The 20,382-nt window shown below is 43.2% G+C and overlaps 1 protein-coding gene across 4 annotated transcripts in view; it reads left to right on the forward strand.

Annotated features, from left to right (window-relative positions):
- Positions 1–20,382, forward strand: part of kmt2a (lysine (K)-specific methyltransferase 2A) — a 38,137-nt gene that overhangs the window by 4,497 nt on the left and 13,258 nt on the right. For 2 of the 4 annotated variants that reach the window (XM_034115199.1, XM_034115203.1), the window contains exons 2-24: positions 4,589–4,661; positions 4,765–8,102; positions 8,694–8,871; positions 10,098–10,326; positions 10,454–11,193; positions 11,297–11,370; positions 11,510–11,746; positions 11,852–11,998; positions 13,064–13,162; positions 13,470–13,590; positions 14,065–14,178; positions 14,364–14,548; positions 14,744–14,920; positions 15,129–15,239; positions 16,179–16,249; positions 18,350–18,564; positions 18,652–18,746; positions 18,964–19,101; positions 19,185–19,343; positions 19,482–19,593; positions 19,688–19,766; positions 19,919–20,079; positions 20,187–20,333. In XM_034115199.1, coding sequence (XP_033971090.1) covers positions 4,589–4,661; positions 4,765–8,102; positions 8,694–8,871; positions 10,098–10,326; positions 10,454–11,193; positions 11,297–11,370; positions 11,510–11,746; positions 11,852–11,998; positions 13,064–13,162; positions 13,470–13,590; positions 14,065–14,178; positions 14,364–14,548; positions 14,744–14,920; positions 15,129–15,239; positions 16,179–16,249; positions 18,350–18,564; positions 18,652–18,746; positions 18,964–19,101; positions 19,185–19,343; positions 19,482–19,593; positions 19,688–19,766; positions 19,919–20,079; positions 20,187–20,333 — 7,000 coding nt within the window. The remainder of the gene's footprint in view (positions 1–4,588; positions 4,662–4,764; positions 8,103–8,693; positions 8,872–10,097; positions 10,327–10,453; positions 11,194–11,296; positions 11,371–11,509; positions 11,747–11,851; positions 11,999–13,063; positions 13,163–13,469; positions 13,591–14,064; positions 14,179–14,363; positions 14,549–14,743; positions 14,921–15,128; positions 15,240–16,178; positions 16,250–18,349; positions 18,565–18,651; positions 18,747–18,963; positions 19,102–19,184; positions 19,344–19,481; positions 19,594–19,687; positions 19,767–19,918; positions 20,080–20,186; positions 20,334–20,382) is intronic. The other 2 variants (XM_034115201.1, XM_034115202.1) reach the window with 2 other exon arrangements.

Raw genomic sequence — 20,382 nt, forward strand, 5'->3', positions numbered from 1 at the left:
GAGTCACATTCACCTCAACCCTTTCCTCCTCCTGTTTTGTTGTTAACCTGTCTCAAAGTAGAAAAACCTCAACATTTTAAATCAATTTAGCCCTTTTTATTGTTATACTGTAATATAAGATTTCATCACAATAGTTCATTTTGTGTTATGTTTTAATGTTCTGGTGAATGTTAATGAAAATGCAGATACCACTGTTCTGTTTGCGTAAAAAGGTAACTTTCTTTTACTAAGATTTATGCATTAATGGTTTGTTCTTTATTCTATTATAGTATAATTGGGATGTTGATTCATAAATGTAAACTTTAAAAAAAGTGGATCACACCGTATCAACCGTTTACAAGGGGGGATATGAGGCTTGGGGTGTGTGAGGCAGTTTGGTTGTGGGTGAGGCAGGTGTCGCATACAGTAACTGCTGGGCCTGGGTTTCCAATCAAACTCAAACAATTTCATTACATCGCGTCTTGTACAGTCATTTATGTTGGCCCTAACCTCGTTTCCATACAGTTATGTTTTGTGTACAAACCCCCTAATTCTTATCACAAGAAAATGCATCTCTTTACGGATTATAAATATTTTCCTGGAGCACTAGAGAGATGGAAATGCATGAAAGTTAAATGTAATAATAACTTTTCTTAATGTTGCCAGTGAATGTACTGTAAGGTATTGCTAATTAGCTGCAATAGTATTGCAGCGGACATGGTCGGCTGATTTTGATAAGAGTTTTCTTTTTGGTTTATAAACTTGGTTTTATCTGCTTCCGTTATTTGGTCAGTTTTTAATCCTCTGACTCCATGAGCATCTGCATGTTAGGGCTGTGTGCACATACCTTTTCTTATGAAGACTAACTGTGATTGTTACTGTAAATGAGTCTTAATCAATCAAAGTCTTATATTCCGTAATTAAAAATGATGTTGCATTTCAGAAAACAACTTGTTAAACAAAAAGTAACTCTTAGGTTAAAGCAGGGGTGTCAAACTCAACTTCATCGAGGGCCACATCAGCATTAAGGTTGCACTCAAAGGGCCGGTTGTAACTTTAAGATATATAAAAATACATATATAAATATATATATATTATATTACATTATTGCCTTTGCATTGGATTATTATCGGATAAGGGAATAACTTCATAATGAACTACGTCTGAAAGCAGTAGTCTAGGGCAAATAATTGCAACTCTCTTCAGTGCGCATGTCACAAAATGATTCAAAAAGAAAAGAAAAATTCTAAGAAAAAAGGCAAATTTTGAAAAAAATGTCAAATTCTAAGAAAAAGGCATATTTGAGATGCATTGTGGGACATGTAGTTAATGGGCAACTTGCTTCTGTAAATCGGCATGTAACTGTATAATAAACATATTATATTCTTTGCAAGCTCTTGTGGATGAAGTTAAGTCACGGGCCGGATTTGGCCCCCGGGCCTTGAGTTTGACACCCCTGGGTTAAAGCAAGGATTATACCATAATAATCCTGAATCTGGAAAAACGATTTGCCAATAACCAGTTTGATTTCTCCTAAATGTTATCTTGAAAGACAGTAAAAGTCCTGTTAGCTTTCTCAAAGTGAGAAAATGCTGTGAAACATTATATAGATTCACATCCGTCTCAAACCTTCTGGGACAGTCCCTGACTTCTGCATCATGTGCTAATGTGGCTTCCACAATGACTCAGATCGGTTTACTTCAATTCATCTTTTAGTGATTTAAATAAAGTATTTTTTACATTGATCAGTAACATGAGATGGGACAAATCAGCAGGAGGTGAAACAGCTCAGGGTTTCATGCTGAGACTGACAGCAAAAGCCAGCAAATTATGAACCACTTGAACAATTTTTGCAAAAATAGAAAGGAGCAAAGAGAAACTGTGGTCCTTCAGTAACCTTTTTAACCCGCAAGGAAAAAGAAGTACATGAACCTTACCTTGCTAGTGTACTACAGTGTTTGTTTACTTCTTAAAGTTCCCTCCCTGTGTCTGCCCTACTACTGAGCTCATGGTGACCCTGGTGTTTCACACGCTGCTGCTCTGTGCTCAGCAGCCAGTGGGCGGGATGGTAGCGCGCGAGCAAGCAGCGCGCGAGCAAGCAATGAGTGACTGACTGAATATGTGTTTGGGAGCATGGCAGGGAAGGAAAGAGGAGGCTTGTAGTGTGTGGGAGGCCTGTTTAGATTGGGATTTGGCAAGCTTCTGCATGAGCATGTTGAAACCGTTGAAACCCCAAACCCCTTTCATCCTCAATGCTCCCAGGAGACGACTGCGCTTCCTCTGTTGTTGATGGTGCATGTGGTCAAGATGCTGCTTCCTTGTCTCTTTTCCTCCTCTCCTCTTCACCCTCCTCCCACAGTCCTCCTCCTTTTTTCACTCATGTTTGCCTCGACTGTGCTCCCCTCCCCCGCATCCTCACTCCTATGTTCTGCTTGTTTACATCTTGCTGTGCAGTTCACGCGCAGGGTATGCAGGTTTTTTTCTTCCTCCAACCGTGTGGCACGTGTAGTTGACAGATTCAGGAGGTACATGTGCGCATGTATCAGTGTGTGTGTGTGTGTGCACACGGACCTGTGCAGCCAGCTCAATACATGCTGTGATGTCATTGACGGTTACTCGCACTATTACAGCGAGTCAGAGCTGGCCATTGGTACTCCGCCCCCCTCCGCTCTGCAACAACACCAACCAAGAGCAGAAGCTTGCTCGGAGAGGAGGGGATGCTGGTAGTATATTGCGGAGAGGGGAAGAGGAGAGAGAGGCCTAAGGAGATGAGGAGTAGTGGATGCTGACATCAGTATTGCCTGCCAGTATAAACAGCAGTATGGACTGTCTGTTATTGTTGTTTGTTTATGTACAACAGATGAAAGAGGCAGCTTTGTAGCACACATTATTGGTTTTAATATGTATTAATTAGATTCCAAAGTGAGTGTGTTTCAGACACATTTAAGAATCAATTATTCACATTACAATGTGTGTAAGTCGTAGCTGGTACAAATCAGTTTGCATGTGCACACACTTGCATGGACTACACTTTGGATAGCAGCTGCTCTACAAACTGGGCCAACGAGACCTCCACTGCATCCCCACACGCTTCTATAAATAAAGATGATGAAATGACATGCTCACCTCCACTCTTAAACACACACTGATTGCAAGAAGGATCAGCATACTAAAGATTTTGAATCATCCTCCAGTGGTTTCTCTGTTGCATATTTCAAAGCTTTACTAAAGTATGAGAAGAACGATGGAGTCACTGTACATACCACTTTTACAGTTTTATAAAAAATGTTCCCCCACCATCATCAAAATTAGGTATTACTTTAGAAAGTGAAATGTCAAGTGCAACTCATGTTGTATTTGCTTACATTTGTTTCTGGAGTATAGTATGTGTTGGTTGTGCAAGAACATGGCACTTCATTGATTACACATCTTGTTAAATCTGCCATGTGAGATTCTCACATGCCTATTGACACACGATTAGATCCTAGGACCAGACAGATGGGCGATTAGGCTTTGTTGGTGTTTTTTTAAACATATTTTATTCCACTGAGGTGATAAGATACCATTCACACAGAGATACGTTTATGAGGAAATCTTTAAACCCCATGTGTTTCAGTGGAAAAAATGTGACATGAGTGATTCATAAAAGGTCAAACTGTCAAAATATAGTATAATAAAGTATAATATCTGGCCAACTATTTGAGGAATGGACTGAATGACATTTGGTATAGACATTCTTGGTGACTGAAGCATGACTCCTCATGTCTTTGGTGATGCCCTTTAAGTGAACGTAACTAACAGGCCAGTCATTTCCTTCCGTTTGAAAAAATCTAGAACTAATGAACAATGTCCTCTCAATTTCTTGGGAAATAAACCGTTGGGGTAATGTTAGGATAGTAATCAAAGTAACAGTTAAGTGTAGATGCTTTTAGAGGTTGTCAAAGCTGAGACACATTTAAGTATAACCAATTCTTCGTTTTTACATCCATCCAAGTTTCTCACTGTACATAGGATAAACCCTTTACATTTAGGCAACAGTGTTTCCTTACCTCTGGTGGTAAGCCACAAGCCTTACATGTTTGGCCTCGCGAGTGGAAAGCTCATAAGCTGATAGTTAATAAGCATTAAAACCTCATAAGACTGCTCTAGAGTAAGAATATAGGCATTTTTTTCTTTCCTTTCTTTTTTACTCTAGCTGTCTTTAGAGCTGTCTATGTAAGATCAACTACCATAGCGTTGTACTGTTCACTCAGGGAGCAGGAACGCAGTGCAACATGTTAGACACCAAGTTAGATTTGTCTTTTCGGTTGTGGTTTGAGCCTCCTTTTAAGTGCAAGCATGTCATCCCAAAAGCCATTGAAACGTGTGGGCACCAGAGAAAGCAAGCAGGTGAAAGTGAGATTCAGGACATAATTCTACCCCGTAGTGTGGTTTTCATTTGAGTCACTTCAAAAATGACTCAACCGTTGCATATCTAGGCCAACTTCAAACTTACTTTGTGCCATGATAGATGCTGTACATTTGACCTGTTAACCAACATTGCTTCTTCCCTGTATTTTAGCAAAATGATATGGTCGCAAAACATTCATAATCTTCTTTTTATTTGTAGGAAGAAGCATTTGGAGGATTTGCAGCGGTTGCTGAGCAGGAAAGAATACAGAGCCCTTCAACACCCCCATCAGGTAAAGTGACTTTACTCTTCTCTTAAGATGCCTACGCACAAACAGGTTGTTTAAATATTACATGCTTACTAAATGGCCTCTGTTTGTTCTCTGTTTTTATCAGATACCCCACCCATACAGGAAAAGAAGCCTAGAGGACGTCCCCCACGGGCCCTGTCTACCCTGAAATGTGCCGCAAGTCTACCTTCCCCCTCCTCCCTTCCCTCTCCCACACAGGCAAAACCTGATGGCCCTGAAAGGCCAGCTGAGAAGGTAAAAAGGCTGCCTGGGAGGCCACCTGGCACTGGGGAAAAGAGAAGAGGTCGACCTCCGTCTTCAAGTAGCAAGAAAGCTTGGAGTGCAGGCGGGGAGGACAGTAGAGCAGCTGGGTCTGAGCTGGGCATGGACACAGAGGAGGAGAAGGACAGAAAGGGCTCTGCCCAGCCACATGACACAGAGGCAAAGCTCCCCAAAGGTGGGCGGGGTGAATCCAAAGTTACAAACCTGAAGAGGCTGAGAGCAACCAAACTTGCCCCTCTCAAGTCACGGCTAAAGACTTTGCCTGGTGTACCCAGACGCAGACGCGGGCGACCGCCCTCAGCTGAACGTCTGAAAGCTGAAGCAGCTGCTGCTGCGGCACAGCTGTCTACCTCCATCGAATGTGGAGAAGGTAAACAGAAGGCCTTTAGAGGGGATAGAGGCACAGAAACACACGTTCCTCAGGAGCCCATGCTGAGGAATGTGGGTGATGCTGAGCACCAGGACTCTTCCAATCCACCTGCCTCCCCGTCTCCCTCCAAGCCAGGCAAGACAGTGGGCCTCAGAAAAAGCCCCCGCCATAGAAAGCCTGTCAGGATTGTCCCCTCTTCAAAACGCACTGATGCAACCATTGCCAAACAGCTGCTGCAACGCGCTAAGAAAGGAGCGCAGAAGCGGCTGGAGAAAGAAGCTGTAACCATCGGGGGGAATGGGAGAGGAACTATTGACACTGGCATCAGGAAGACGCAGCTGAAGAACATTAGGCAGTTCATCATGCCTGTGGTCAGCACCGTCTCTCTTCGCATCATCAAAACCCCCAAGCGCTTCATTGAAGACGAGGGCAACTTTGGAATGCCACCACCCCAAATGAAGATAGCACGGTTAGAAGCAGCCGCCTCATCTGTCTCCGCCTCTGCCCAACCCACCTCCACCCCCTCCTCTACACCGTCTCCTGCACTGGTCTCACCCACACCTGCTTCTACGAGCAGCGGCACCACGGCTCCCATTGACTCCCTCCCCGCTCCTCCAACTCCTGCCCCGATCCCCGCAGTTCCATCAGCATCCGCTAGTCTGCTCAACAGCAACACCAACAATGGCGCCAACGGGCGGTTTAGCAGCAGCGCGGCGTCTTGCGGCTCCAGTGCTGTGTCGCAGCACTCCTCCCAGCTCTCCTCTGCAGAGTCTTCCAGGTCCAGCAGCCCCAGTTTGGATGATTCATCGTGCGACTCCCAGGCTTCTGAGGCCACACAAGCTTTGTCAGAGCAAGAGGATCACTCTCCCTCCTCCCAGGGCGAGTTAGAGGCCACCCGTTTACACAGCTCACGGCCTCCCTCTCCGCCCTCTGAGCCGGAGCCGGAGCGGGAGCGCGTGATGATGGAGAGGAGTCGACGAGGGCGGAGAGGACAGCTGATGGGCCGGGGGAGTCAGATCCAGAGGGTGAGAGAGCCTCTAACCGCTGGGGCTAAAAAACCCATCATCAGCCCACCAACAGGAGTGCTGTTGTCCTCTTCTTCACTTGTAAATTCCCAGCAAGCTTCATCCACAGCCTCCTCGTCTTCTTCACCTCCGCCTCCCCCTCTCCTCTCCCCTCCACAGCCTCCCCAGTCAACTTCCTCCAATACAGCTGCAATCAGTGAACACCACTCGCAGTCCCCCTGGATGACTCATCCCATGCCTCAATTCATGTCTGGACCGTCAGTGCTGTCCAGCTTGTCAGACAAACGAAACCGCTCGATTTTGAGAGAACCCACCTTCCGCTGGACGTCCCTGTCCCACCCTGAGCAGCAGTACTTTTCCTCAGCTAAATATGCCAAGGAAGGCCTCATCCGCAAGCCCATATTTGACAACTTCCGCCCCCCACCTCTCACACTTGAAGACGTCGGGCTGTTGCCCCAAGGAGTGAGTGGAGCAGGGGGAGCTGCTCCTGTGGTGTTCCCCGCACAAGGCAGCGGAGCAGGAACAGGGACTCGACTATTTGCCCCTCATCACTCACACACCCACCACCAACATCCCTCTTCGTCCCGCTTCGATGCTCCACAACAGAAGCGGAGCCCGTTGCTTCGTGCTCCACGGTTCACACCCAGCGAGGCCCACTCTCGAATATTTGAGTCTGTTACCCTTCACTCATCTTCTGGAAGCAGCCCCGGCTCTCTCTCGCCGCACCAGACGTCCTCGAGCTCCCACAGAAGCTCGCGGCGCAGGAGGCGGCTCATCTCTCTAACACCACGCAGTCACCCACGGTCTCCTTCCCACTCAATGACCAGACGCAGCAGCCATGGAGGCCCGATATCTATGGGGAAAGGTTCCTGCGCTGAGATGTCTGCGCTGTCAGGCTCCGTCTCCTGTAGTAACCCCAGCTCTTTGCCAGGGGTTTCTGCAAGTTCACTAGCCACTAGTGCCTTAACGCCTCCTCCTTTCAGCACCTTCTCCACAGTATCAATGGGTCTGGCCCCACAAGGGACACCTGATGGCAGGAGAGGGGCTGCCGGGAACGCGCCTCCTTTGTCAACCACATCATCCACTTCTTCCCCACTTTTCCCTCTCTTTCCTTCCAGTGCCCAGGACACAGGGCGAGGAGCTGGGAAAGGAGGTAAAGAAAAATGTATTTCTGCTCCCCAGGAACCTGCTTCGAAGGACAAAGAAAGGGATTCCGAGAAAACCCGAGAGAAGGAGAAAGAAAATAAGAGGGAAGGGAGAAAGGATTTGGAGAAGAGAAGTAAGGTTTCTTCACCAGATGGCTCCCCCAATGCACCTTCCAGCCTGTTTACTGTTGATGGGAGGGACGAAGATGCTCTTTTATATATTGCTCCCAAAAAGGCTCCAGGTAGAAGAAAGTCTACGTCAGTTGACACGGTTTCTGACACTGCTTCCTCAGAGGTGCGTGTGCCCCATTCCACTGTTCCTATCTCCATTGCTAAAGGACGTCTATCCAAGAAAGTCAGACCCTCTGAGAAAGGAGTAGAGGTGGAGGAAGAGGATAAGGAGAAAGAAAAACATAGTGCTCCTAGCCAGCAGACAGCAAACCTTCCAGGGCAGCCAGGCAGACAACAGCTCCCTGTCTCCTCTCTAGGATCAATGTTGGCACAAGCAGAGAAACAGCCTGTGACCGACAAGCGTGTAGTTAGACTACTAAGAGAGGCCAAAGCCCAGCTCTTCGAGATAAAGAAGAATAAGCTGAAGCCTGCAGAACCGATGAAGGGCCAGGTCAGTTTCTCTGTTCATGTCTTCACTTGTCATAGTGATCTCCTCAACAAAGCTTCTCTGTTTATCTCATTCTCATCATAATGCCAAAAGCAAGTGACTTTACACGATGCTATGAATAATTGCTATGAATAGAAATCTGTGTTTGTACTCAAAGTGAAACTTGATAATAGGAAAGTCCCACAGAGGGGGTTACTCAAGGGGAATTCTGTAGCCTCATACATTCTGCAGAAAGCAGCATGGGCTGTTCTTTTTTAAGTATTTTCCAGAATATACTCCTCTAATCTAAACATTAGATAATTATAGGCAGTATTCGCACATTTTCAAGAAAAGAAAAATTCCCTGTCCCCGTTGACTCATGGCCTCGACTTTGTATCACCTCTTTCAGCTCATTATCATCATCCTCATTATTGAGAAAGACTTTTATTTAGTTAGGTGAATCACTCACAACAAATTTAAAATGACATCCTAAGGACATAAACAGAATGCTAAAATGTCGATTTGTTGCATTGCACATTTGTGGTGGTGTATCTTTGTCTCTGTATTTTTTGATATTATGAAGTTTCTTACTTTTTTTGTGCTACTTGTGTGCAGAGTCAAGAGAGTGACTCTTCAGAGGCCTCGGTCCGGGGTCCACGCATCAAGCATGTATGTCGTCGTGCAGCTGTGGCTCTTGGCCGTAACCGGGCAGTGTTCCCTGACGACATGCCCACCCTTAGTGCCTTGCCCTGGGAGGAGAGAGAGAAGATCCTATCTTCCATGGGGAATGATGGTGAGGCACACTCAACTTCATTCTTATTTGACCTGCATGTGGATAACAACCTCTTGGCTGTGACCCTTTGGCTTTTTCTTTCGAACTTTATTTTTTTATTTCAAACAATACTACAGTACAATATATCTTTCAGTATCATTCACATTTTCAGTTATAATAATACAGTACAATATATCTTTCAGTCACATTCACATTTTCAGTTTTTCCAGTTGTATCAATACAATCCTTAATAGGTTTCAAGTATTAGTCAACCAGTATCAGAGTACCACACCAAGGCTAAAGGAAAAAAAAAAAAAGTGTAAAAAAATAGACCCTTTGGCTTTTATATATATATATATATAACACTTCATATAATGACAGTACAGGAAAACATTTTAAAGATTTGAAATTATAAAAATGAAAACCAAACTACAAATTAGCAGGATTATGACTTTAATTGACATATTTATTATGGCATTTGGTAGTGTGCTGTTTTTAAAGGTTTAATTTTAGGCACGATTATTGACTTACAGAACTGTCTGAGTGTTTGTTATTTGAGACACAACACCTGCGTGAGTTCTGAAACGTTGTGCAGCATGCAGCGATGACGGGCTTATCACAAGAGCAGAGATATCCACTCATCAATCAGAACACAAGTACACAGTGAAGTGGTGATGGAGCGAACAGAGCTTGGCTGCCCCGTTCCTGTTATTTTGACTGCTTTCATGCCATGTAGGAACATGTGAATTGCTGTCAGGCCAGAGGACCTGATGTCAGTGACATATCAATAGCTCAGTTATATATTGTGTTACAAAGTAGATGCATTAAATAATATGTTTTAAATTGAATTATTTCTACCCTTTGAAACTTTTGCTATGGATTACTTAAAAGAAACGAACACATAAAAGCCTAGTTTTTGTCTAGCTCAATTTAGCTTTAGCCAATGAGGTGTCCATTGACCAAGGATAAAAGTGTATCCTAAAGGCAATGATTGAAAATATGAAGAGCCTTAATCTTTTGTTTAGAATTGTTAAATTACCAGCTGAATCAGTTGTGTTTTTTTTTCCAAAACTGTAAAATTGTCATGCTTATATGTGCTTAGCAACAATCTAGGAATAACTTTTCTTCCTGGCTTTTTCTGACAGGTCTTAAGACTTTTCAGTATCTAATCCCTATTGAGTAGAGTATATCCTGTACAATCTTATGTCAGTAATGATGTTCTATTTGTGATCTCTCCTTTATTATAGACAAGTCATCAGTAGCAGGCTCCGAGGAGGCCGAGCCGCAGTCCCCTCCCACAAAGCCACGGGAGACGCGGCAGAAAGCTGTTCAAGACGCTCCTCCCAAGAAGGGCCGCCGGTCGCGCCGCTGTGGTCAATGCTCAGGCTGCCAAGTTCCAGAGGATTGTGGTGTCTGTACCAACTGTCTCGACAAGCCTAAATTTGGAGGACGAAACATCAAAAAGCAGTGCTGCAAGTGAGTCATAGATCATGATCTGTTTGTCACAATAGATTATTACAATCTTTAACCGAGTTTTCATAACCAATTGATTTATAATTGCATTTTAAAGAAAATAAAAGTTACATTTTGTCACTCTATTCAGGATGAGGAAGTGTCAGAACTTGCAGTGGATGCCCTCGAAGATGTTTCTTCAGAAGCAAGGCAAAGGCAAGAAAGACAAGAAAAAGAACAAATTGTCTGAGAAGAAGGAGGCTCTCAATCCGGTGAAGGGTCCGATCTCAGAGTCTGGCCCTAAGCCCCCGCCTGCACCACCAAAGGAGGAACCTCCCCGCAAAAAGAGTGAAACTCCCCCACTCAAGCTGGCAGAGGAGAAGTCGAGACAGCAGTCGTTGTCAAAGCAGTCGTCTCCAGCCCTCGCATCTTCCCCCGCCCCCCTCGACCCCCCCCAGGGGCTTAGCACAGTCCCAGCCCAGTCCCAGTCTCCTGCCCCGACACTAGACTCCAAACCGCCCTCAGTCACGAGCAGCGTCTCCACCAAGAAGGGAAACAAACCACAGCAGTCTGTCCCGACCTCTTCCTCCTCGTCATCGTCATCCTCCTCTTCCACTTCATCGTCTTCTTCATCCTCATCATCTTCTTCCTCGTCATCTTCAGCCCAGAATTCCCCCTCACAGTCGACGCAATCTCATCAACCGCAACAACAACAACAACAACAACAACTACAACAACAACAACAACAGCAACAACAACAACGGCCTATCACCAGTCAGGCACCTTCAAAAAAAGAGGCTTCACCCAAGATTCCTCTGAGCGAGCTCAAGAAGAAGCCTCAGCAGCAATCATCGCAACAGCAGAGCTCAACTACAACCATTTCAGATACAGGTGGATAAAATGTGCACCCTTATGTCCTATAGTAAAGGTAAAATAAATATATAGTTTATACTTTACTGTATTCTTACATTTATGTCCTGTTTCTTTTGCATAGTTGAATCAAAGCCGTTGAAGAAGCCAACTTCTCGACCTATTCCTCCATCACCTAAACAGAGACCAAAAGACAAGGTAAACAGTAGTCACTTTGTCAGCTTTTATCAAATTGTATTTTATATTTTTTTCCTTTTCACATATGTGGAATGCTCACCTATAATTTGTGATATTCACCCTCCTCTCTCACTCTCCTCTTGTCTAATAACACGAATAGCCGCTGACCACTAAACCCACCAGCAGCAGTACTTTAAACTGGCTAAGCACTCCCTCGACTAGGGGCCAGGCGAAGTCCAGAGCGCCCTGCGACGGAGTGCATCGTATCAGAGTGGATTTCAAGAGGGACCATGATGTGGAGAAGGTGTGGGAGGCTGGTGGCCTCAGCCTGCTCAGCTCTGTGCCTGTCACACCCCGGGTGCTCTGCTTCTTATGTGCAAGCAGCGGGAATGTTGAGGTAAAAAACCGATTTGCTAATGCTAATAATTCCACCTGTATCCTACCGGTGTCTGTATTTTTCACCCATCCTTTCTCTATTTGTTGTTTCTCTCTTCTCCTCTAGTTTGTCTTCTGCCAGGTATGCTGTGAACCGTTCCATCTTTTTTGCCTGGGGGAGTCAGAGCGCCCCCTCCAGGAGCAGTTTGAGAACTGGTGTTGTCGACGGTGCAGGTTCTGCCAAGCCTGTGGACGGCAGCATCAGAAAACTAAAGTAAGCCCTTCTGTTCAGTGTTGTTCGTTTAGTTATACACTAAAATGCTAAATTTGAGGTGAAAGTGTGCAAAGCCTGGACAATCTTCCCTTGAAGGAAACCTGCTAGCCTTGCCAGCAGTCAGCACTTAATCAGCTTATTTGATTCCTGCCATGATATAATCATTAAATTCAAGTACTGTGTAATTTGTGCATGATGTGAGATGATCTTTGAAGTCCCATTTGAAGGGGCCCTGTGGAGTTTCTGCCTTAGCTGTCTATGCTATTTTAACATTATACAGCACAGGGGGACAAAACGGCATTTCCTGACTTTGCTGGTGCATTTCTGTGTTTCTCTGCGTGTTACCGCCACCTGCACATCAGGGAAGTGGTGTAAAACCATTGGCAGGATGTGTGTCAACTGAATGTAGATGAAAGTGCACCAGCGTTCAAGTGGACGAAAAAAACAAAACAAGAACACAATAAAAAGAATATTGCTACATAGTGCTTATCAACAAAACTCAACAGGGTAACCTTTGATGTGCCTTGAAAAAAAAGAAATCTGTTTCATAGAGAGAAAGTCTCATGAACCAATTGTAAACCTGTCCATGTCTTTTTAATTTTGGTACGTATGGATGGGTATTTGTGTGGAAGTAGAAAAGAAAAAAGCTGTGTGTGTCGCTAATTGTGTCGAGCCAAAGCCAAAAACATGATTGTACTTAAGTTGCTGTCTTAAACCTGACGAGTTCTATACAGCTCCCACTAAAGCTTCCTCCTAAAGCCTTAGATAATCTCATGGTCCATGACGCCCGCTTATGAATGTGGCTCTCAATAAACACATAGTTCGGGCTCTGAGTATCATATTACCACATTATTATGACTTGAGAACACTGTTATGTTGAATCTAGCTCATAACACCGCTGATTGGCTAAGGTGAATGCTACCATTCCAGGTCAGTAAAAGGTGATGTATTTGTATCTAATTCCTGTCACCAGAACTGTTTTGTTTGTTGTTCATGGACGGTAAAATGTTCGCCTCATTTGCTATTTTTACAATCCCATCTCACTTTTGGCCTCTGTCATTGTAGCAGCAGCTGCTGGAGTGTGATAAGTGCCGTAACAGCTACCACCCAGAGTGCGTGGGTCCCAACCACCCTACCAGACCCACCAAGAAGAAGAGAGTCTGGGTATGGATACACAACACTCTCCTTTTCACCCTCTCATCTTTATGTAACTGTAACAGTTACACCAGTGTCTGACCAAACTTTTGCAGTATGCTGACACATTTCTCTCTTACCTTTTGTTCACACATTTCTCCAAACTCTCACAACAGTGTTACTTACATTCATGGCACCCTCTCACAGGCAGCGTCTATGAAAACATTGTACTGTACTCCTCACAGTGTCACTTTCACACCATTCCTGCTCTTTACACAACTGCTTGCCAGATTTGTCCATGTTGTCACCAACTTATTTATGTGTTCTTTCTTTACAGGTGTGCACCAAGTGTGTGCGTTGTAAGAGTTGTGGAGCCACTAAACCTGGGAAGTCCTCGGATGCCCAGTGGTCACATGACTTCTCCATGTGTCATGACTGTGCCAAACTCTTTGCTAAAGGTAAGTGACAAACATGCAGAGCCCAAAAGGCTGTTCATGCTTAAAGCAGGGGTGGGAAGGTTTTTGTGGATTTATATGTCGAAAAAAATATCGTAAAGATCTTTCACTATATTTCAATTCAAGAGGTCTGTAAGAAAACTAGACTTCTGCACCTCCTCTTAGCTCTGTCTTCACGCATTTGAAAATCTTGTCTGTGAACTTTAACCAATTACAGGTCCTTTTACAGACCAGCAAGAGAAGGAAGTGCTGTGTTTTCAAAGCCTGTTTTTTTTTTTTTGTGCCTTTTTGTAATAACTGGCTACCCCAGCTTTAAGTAGACAGTACATATACACCACCTGGGATTCATTCTGAGATTAAAGAGAAGGATTTCCTAAGAATCTGACCTGTATTTTGAATACTCTTTCTGTAACTTGAGGAAGGTGACAGCCTTGATATTTGAGCGGTTTTAACTCACTGTGCCATCTTCTCTCTCAGGAAACTTCTGCCCACTGTGTGATAAGTGCTACGATGATGATGACTACGACAGCAAGATGATGGAGTGTAGCCGTTGCAACCATTGGGTTCATGCCAAGTGTGAAAATCTGACAGGTATTAAAACACACGTTTACTGTGTTTTTACTTAGAGTGCTGACTTTAGTATTCAGCCGCATGTGTTGCATTGAATTTGCCTCGTCAGTTGTCAGTGTCTCTGCAGCTGACTGACAGCCATCCTGTGAGTGATGTCACTTAATAATTGCAGCAATAATGACCTGTCTTCTGTCTCTGTCCCCCAGATGAAATGTACGAGCTGCTATCAAAGCTGCCAGAGAGCGTTGTCTACACCTGCACCAAATGTACTGAGCGCCATCCGGCCGAGTGGAGGACGGTGTTGGAGAGGGAGCTTCAGGGATGCGTTCGCCATGTCCTCACTGCACTGCTCAACTCACGCACATCCTCACACCTGCTACGCTACAGACAGGTGAGATACACACACTGATGTTTCTTCTTCTGTGGTTGCAGTACGAATTCCTTTATAATTTGTGTACTTAGATGGATTTTAAGTTTTTAATTGTATTTGCATGATACACATGTTTAAGTTGCAAAGCAGTAACCACAGATAAATGAGTATAATGGTGAGATATTAACTGATCTTAATGCTTTGGCTTGGGCGCAGGCGGTGAAGCCTCCGGAGCTGAACCCAGAAACAGAGGAGAGTCTTCCATCCCGTCGCTCCCCAGAGGGCCCAGATCCTCCTGTCCTGACAGAGGTCACCTCCACACCTCCCAGTGACTCCCCTGCAGACCTGGAGTCTGTTGAGAAAAAGATGGATCAAGGTCGCTACAATTCAGTGGTAAGCATGTCATTGTTTGAGCAGTATCTCTGGTCAAACTGGATCTGGTGCTTTTTCAAGAGACCATATGAGAGGTTTTGAATTACTTCTAAGTATCAACATAAAAAGCTACAGCAGCTTTGACCTTTAACCAGTCTTCATCCTCACTTCACTGTTTTTACAACCAGTCTGTGTGTGTGTGTGTGTCTGTTCCTCATTTCATCCACAGTTGGAGTTCAGTGATGACATTGCGAGAATCATTCAGACGGCCATCAACAGTGATGGTGGCCAGCCTGAGAGCAGGAAAGCCAACAGCATGGTCAAATCCTTTTTCATTAGGGTAAGAACCTCAAATCCACTCTAGGTCATATGGATCATGTCAGTCCTTTCAACACCACCAAAAGCAAATCAAATGAAAGTGCAGTTCACAAGGTCTCTCAAATTCCACAATGAAAAACAGTTGGACAGGTGTACACATTAGGTCATGTCAGGCAGTTTGTATTTTTCAATGACCTCATACAATTTTCAGATACGTATTTTACCCACATGCCTACATGCACATGTTTGATATTTTTTCAAATGTAAATAAATATGGTCTTTATCCTAGGGCTGCTCAATTAATCGTATTTTAATCGCAATTACGATTTTGGCTTGCAACGATTATAAAAACAACATCATCGAAATAAAACGATTATTTATTTATTTATTTTTTATAAAAAAAGAAAAACTTAATTTTTTTTTTTATTGGTTTTTCAGTTGAATTATACTTAAAGTTCAGGGTAATCAACTGTTAAAAACATACTGTTCACATTTTTTTTTAAATAAATGGATGTTTTCAAAGTAAATGGATAATCGTTTTTAATAATCGTGATATCAATTATTGACCCAAATAATCGAGATTATGATTTTTGTCATAATCGAGCAGCCCTACTTTATCCTCTAGGTTAAAGGATATCATAGGTTAAAGGCAAATTTAGTGGCAATAAAAAAACATTGTACAGACAAACTAAAAGTGTGTGGCGTGTATACTAAAACGTAGCAACCAGGTGCCAGATAATTAGCATGAATTCAAGGAAACTGACGCAACGCTGATAATGTAAAGAGGCAAAACTCTATGCAGACAATGCTTCTCCCAAAACAAGAGTAAATATGGGGTTGGCGAGCACCCTAGCAATATTCTTGTTCATGGAGTATGGAAACATTAAGCTAGCCAAAAGCTTGCCACAAATGCATTTTACGAGGCTGATATGCAAACTTCATTAAATGTTTTGTGTTTCAGCAAATGGACCGAATCTTCCCGTGGTTCAAAGTGAAAGAGTCCAGGCTCTGGGAACGGCAAAAAGTCTCCAAGTGAGTGTCTACCGCACCGTAGTACAAGAAGTTATACCAATAACTTAGGTTCCAGTGTCCAGTATGCAATTGTTACACAGTACAGTTATGTAAACCATAATTTGTCTTCATAACTTGCTTCTAGAATTTTCTTTACACTGTTATGCGTTGAGGTTTTTGGAAATCAGGTATATTTTACAATTTTGATTTAAAGGGTTTGAAAGAAAAGCCATAAAATCAGGCAAAGATACTGAACAATGAAAGAAAGCTCAAACTGACATAACCAGAATCTGAAATTCGAAGTGCTCTTAATCTAAATAGAATTGTGTGTTATGTGCTGGAATTTTCCAAACCTGTAGTGACCATTATGATTGTTATAACAGAGAATAACCTTTGAATATAATACTCATGTAATTTGAACCTTTCCAAAGAGCTTGTTGTAAGCTGCAGTTTTCAAGAACTGTGCTCTATAATTATTGAAATGAGAAGTAAGATGTGGTTTTCCCTTGGAGAAGCTGCACCATCATCTGTATAGAGGAGAAAACCAGAAAGCAGTGAACTAATATTTATCAAATGTGGGGGTTGTATGTAACAAAACCAATCCGAATTAGTAAGTGGAAATAAGCAGGATCAGGAATTCATCTGATCGTCTCTTTATCTTTTTGAGTGATTAAGGACATCTACAAGTCTGTGTGATGTTCAGTTTCGTTCTCACTCATTTGTGTGCAGAAGGCTTCATATGACTAGAATGCTACAGGCAAAATAATGTCTGTAATGTTCGGGAAGACAGTGGTCACACAATACGCATGACCAGGTGCGAGCAGGACCTATAACGCCTTCTAGGCCATAACATCAAATACAGAAAGAGTCTCTTTAAGAATTCAATTTAATAAATCATTCATTAAAGGGCCTGAGTGGAGTAGATAGTGGTGGAGTGGTTTTCTTTCAATATGCCTCATTTCAAGACAATGACTGTGATGAGCGAGACCAGTTCAGATGTAAAGCTGGGGTAATTATATTGATTCCACACTGTCTCTGATTTAATGAGCCCAATGGACAGCTTAGTGGTGAATGTAAGTTGGTAATAGACCACAGGAGACCTATACATTCTGATTGATGTCACTTTTAAAGACATCAACAGAAAAGATAAAGTCAACATGTATGTCTATACGTGTTTCTTTATTGACAAGAGAATACAGGATCAATGAAACCATCTCCCATAAGATGCAATCAGTTCAGTGTATTCAAGCATCTGAGCAGCAGCAGCCTCAAACATATTCATGGGGGGCAGCAGCACTATTGATTAGTGCACATGCGTTTACATCCATGATAAATAATGAAATGGTCATAATGAATAATTGATGCTGTTTACAGGGATGACTGGGTAATCATTTGATATTATCTGAAGGAATTACTCAAAGCTCATAGTCAATGCTTTGTGGCTATGTGAACCCTCTGTAATTGAATGGATTTTGAATGCATATTGGATTTGTTCCTACACACACACTCATTTACTAACTCTCTCTTTCACTCGCTTACTCATATAGATATCAGCTTTCCCAGACCATTTACTCTGCCTGTCCTCTAGGCATTGTGGGAGGCAAACCATAAAAGCTTCACATTTCACTTGAAGACTCTTTGATAGATATTTGTGGTTTACTTGTCAGTGTACTCTGTTGCATGTAGTATTAGTGATCCTTTAAATGCCTGTTTAGCTGCCTCTGCTGTCTTAAGTTATGAGACTTCACAAGACACCAATTAACCATCACTGCTTGACTTGGTAAAACTGCTCACATTATAGTCATATGACTTTTATGGCTTCTTGGTAAAAGCCTTTAGATTATAATCTGTATAATACTTTGGAGGGATTAAAGACTATTTTATTGCTTTTCAATATCACTTAAAATCTGTTATCTCTTTCTCTAACACCCTTCATAAAATATTGTATTTGTTTTAATTTTCCGTCTGCATTAAGGGATATTTTTCATTTTGTTGATTGCTGGTAAAAAAAAAACAGTTATAACAAACAATAAGCAATCTCAACTTTGTAAATGACCCAATCATTGTTAGTACTGACACACTTATTAATGTTGCCTGTCTCTGTTTTCCGTGGTGCCCCAGCAGCGGGCTTCTCCCCAACGCTGTGCTTCCTCCCTCCCTGGACCACAACTACGCCCAGTGGCAGGAGAGACAGGAGCTCTCCCGCGCTGAGCTCCCCCACCTCATGAAAAAGATCATCCCAGCCCCTCGGCCCAAAACCCCCGGTGAACCAGACTCTCCAGCCTCCCCTCCTCCTCTCCCTTTATCTCTACCCCCACCACCCCCACTGCTGCCTGGTAAGCTATTATGCAAATATATATACAAATACTTACAGGCATGCTTTTTTGTCACTTATTGATTTTATTTTAAATGATTTTCTACAGATCGTGAAGACAGCCTAGAGCTTCCTCCTCCGCCAGGCGTCAGTGATAACAGGAAATGTGTTCTGTGTCTCAAGTATGGGGATGAAAACACTAATGTGAGTCAGGAACTTTTATTTGTATTTACTTGCACTATTTTATCTGTTTTTATTTATTTTTATATATATGTTGTACTGTTGGAAGAGCCTGTGACCTACGTTTTTCATTGCCATATCTACACTGTAGCTAATGTGCAAATGAATGCAATAAAGCCTTGAATTGAACCTGTTTGAACTCTCTTTGACAAACATAACAATGACTCTGTCACTGTTTCAGGAGGGTGGCAGGCTGTTGTACATTGGTCAGAATGAGTGGACCCATGTGAACTGCGCACTGTGGTCCGCCGAAGTTTTTGAAGACGACGACGGCTCGCTGAAGAATGTTCACATGGCTGTTCTCAGGGGGAAACAGCTGGTAAGACATTCAGTCTATCACATCTCTTTTTCTTCACTGTTTTCTTGGCCAGACATTTACAACCTGTTGTTCTTTTTATTCAGCATTGTGAGAAGTGTCAAAAGCCAGGGGCCACAGTTGGCTGCTGCCTCACCTCTTGCACCAGCAACTACCACTTCATGTGCGCCCGCCAGTGCCACTGCGTCTTCCTGGAGGACAAGAAAGTCTATTGTCCAAAGCACAGGGACCTCATCAAGGGAGAAGTAAGAAAAACGAATTTCTATAAAATCAGAAGTTCATTAATACATTTAGATGGCAGCCACCTTAAAAGTAGGTTCACGTTTTTGTATCTTTGTCATAAATAATAATTCACCTTTCCTATGTTTGTCATTTTTCTCCAGGTGGTGTCTGGGTTTGAGGTGACCCGCAGGATCCTGGTGGACCTGGAGGGCATTAGCTTCAGGAGGAAGTGGCTGGCAGGACTGGAGCCTGAAAATATTCACATGATGATAGGTAGGTTGATCAATGGAAAATGTTGGTGGATAAATGTCCATTTCCTTGATTTACTCCCAATGTCTAAATGCCTTTTTAAAAACGTTCATTGCAGGATCCATGACTATTGATTGTTTGGGGATACTGACTGAACTCTCAGACTGCAAACGCAAACTCTTCCCTGTAGGATACCAGTGAGTTTTTTTTCCGTTTCTTTTACCTTTTCATTCACTTGAAAGTCTTCCCTAACAATTGTTTTGTACCTCATCATTATTATCCCTTCAATGAATGTACATCTGCTGGAGGACATTTCAATTGCAAACTGAATAAATTCTCTTTTCTCCAGGTGTTCAAGGGTGTACTGGAGTACTTTGGATGCCAGAAAGCGCTGTGTGTACACCTGTAGGATAATAGTTTGCCACCCAACAGTGATAGAATCTGACCTGAAAAGCATGATGGCTCCTGAGGAGAATCGCACAATAGCCCACAGCCCACCTCACATAGCAGGTAAACTATATTGACTTGATCTAGTTCAGGTTTTAATGTTTTAAAATATGATGAGCCAAATGTGCTACCGTCTTGATCTAAATTGTGTCTTCTTCTTTCATATCAAGACTTCCCAGATCCATTTGAATCCCCAAGGCGCTCTGAAACCCTTTCCCCCACCGACTCCCCTAAGCTCAGGGTTTACACCAGGAACCGACACCCAAGCTACCCCCCCTGTCAGCGCTTCATAGGCCCCAGACCCATGCCCTCTCCAGGTAAATATGCATCTTTTTTTTTTAAGAAGAAGACGTTCGTTACATAATT

The sequence above is a fragment of the Trematomus bernacchii genome, unplaced genomic scaffold (genome assembly GCF_902827165.1).
Source record: "Trematomus bernacchii unplaced genomic scaffold, fTreBer1.1, whole genome shotgun sequence".
NCBI classification, from domain to species: Eukaryota; Metazoa; Chordata; class Actinopteri; order Perciformes; family Nototheniidae; genus Trematomus; species Trematomus bernacchii.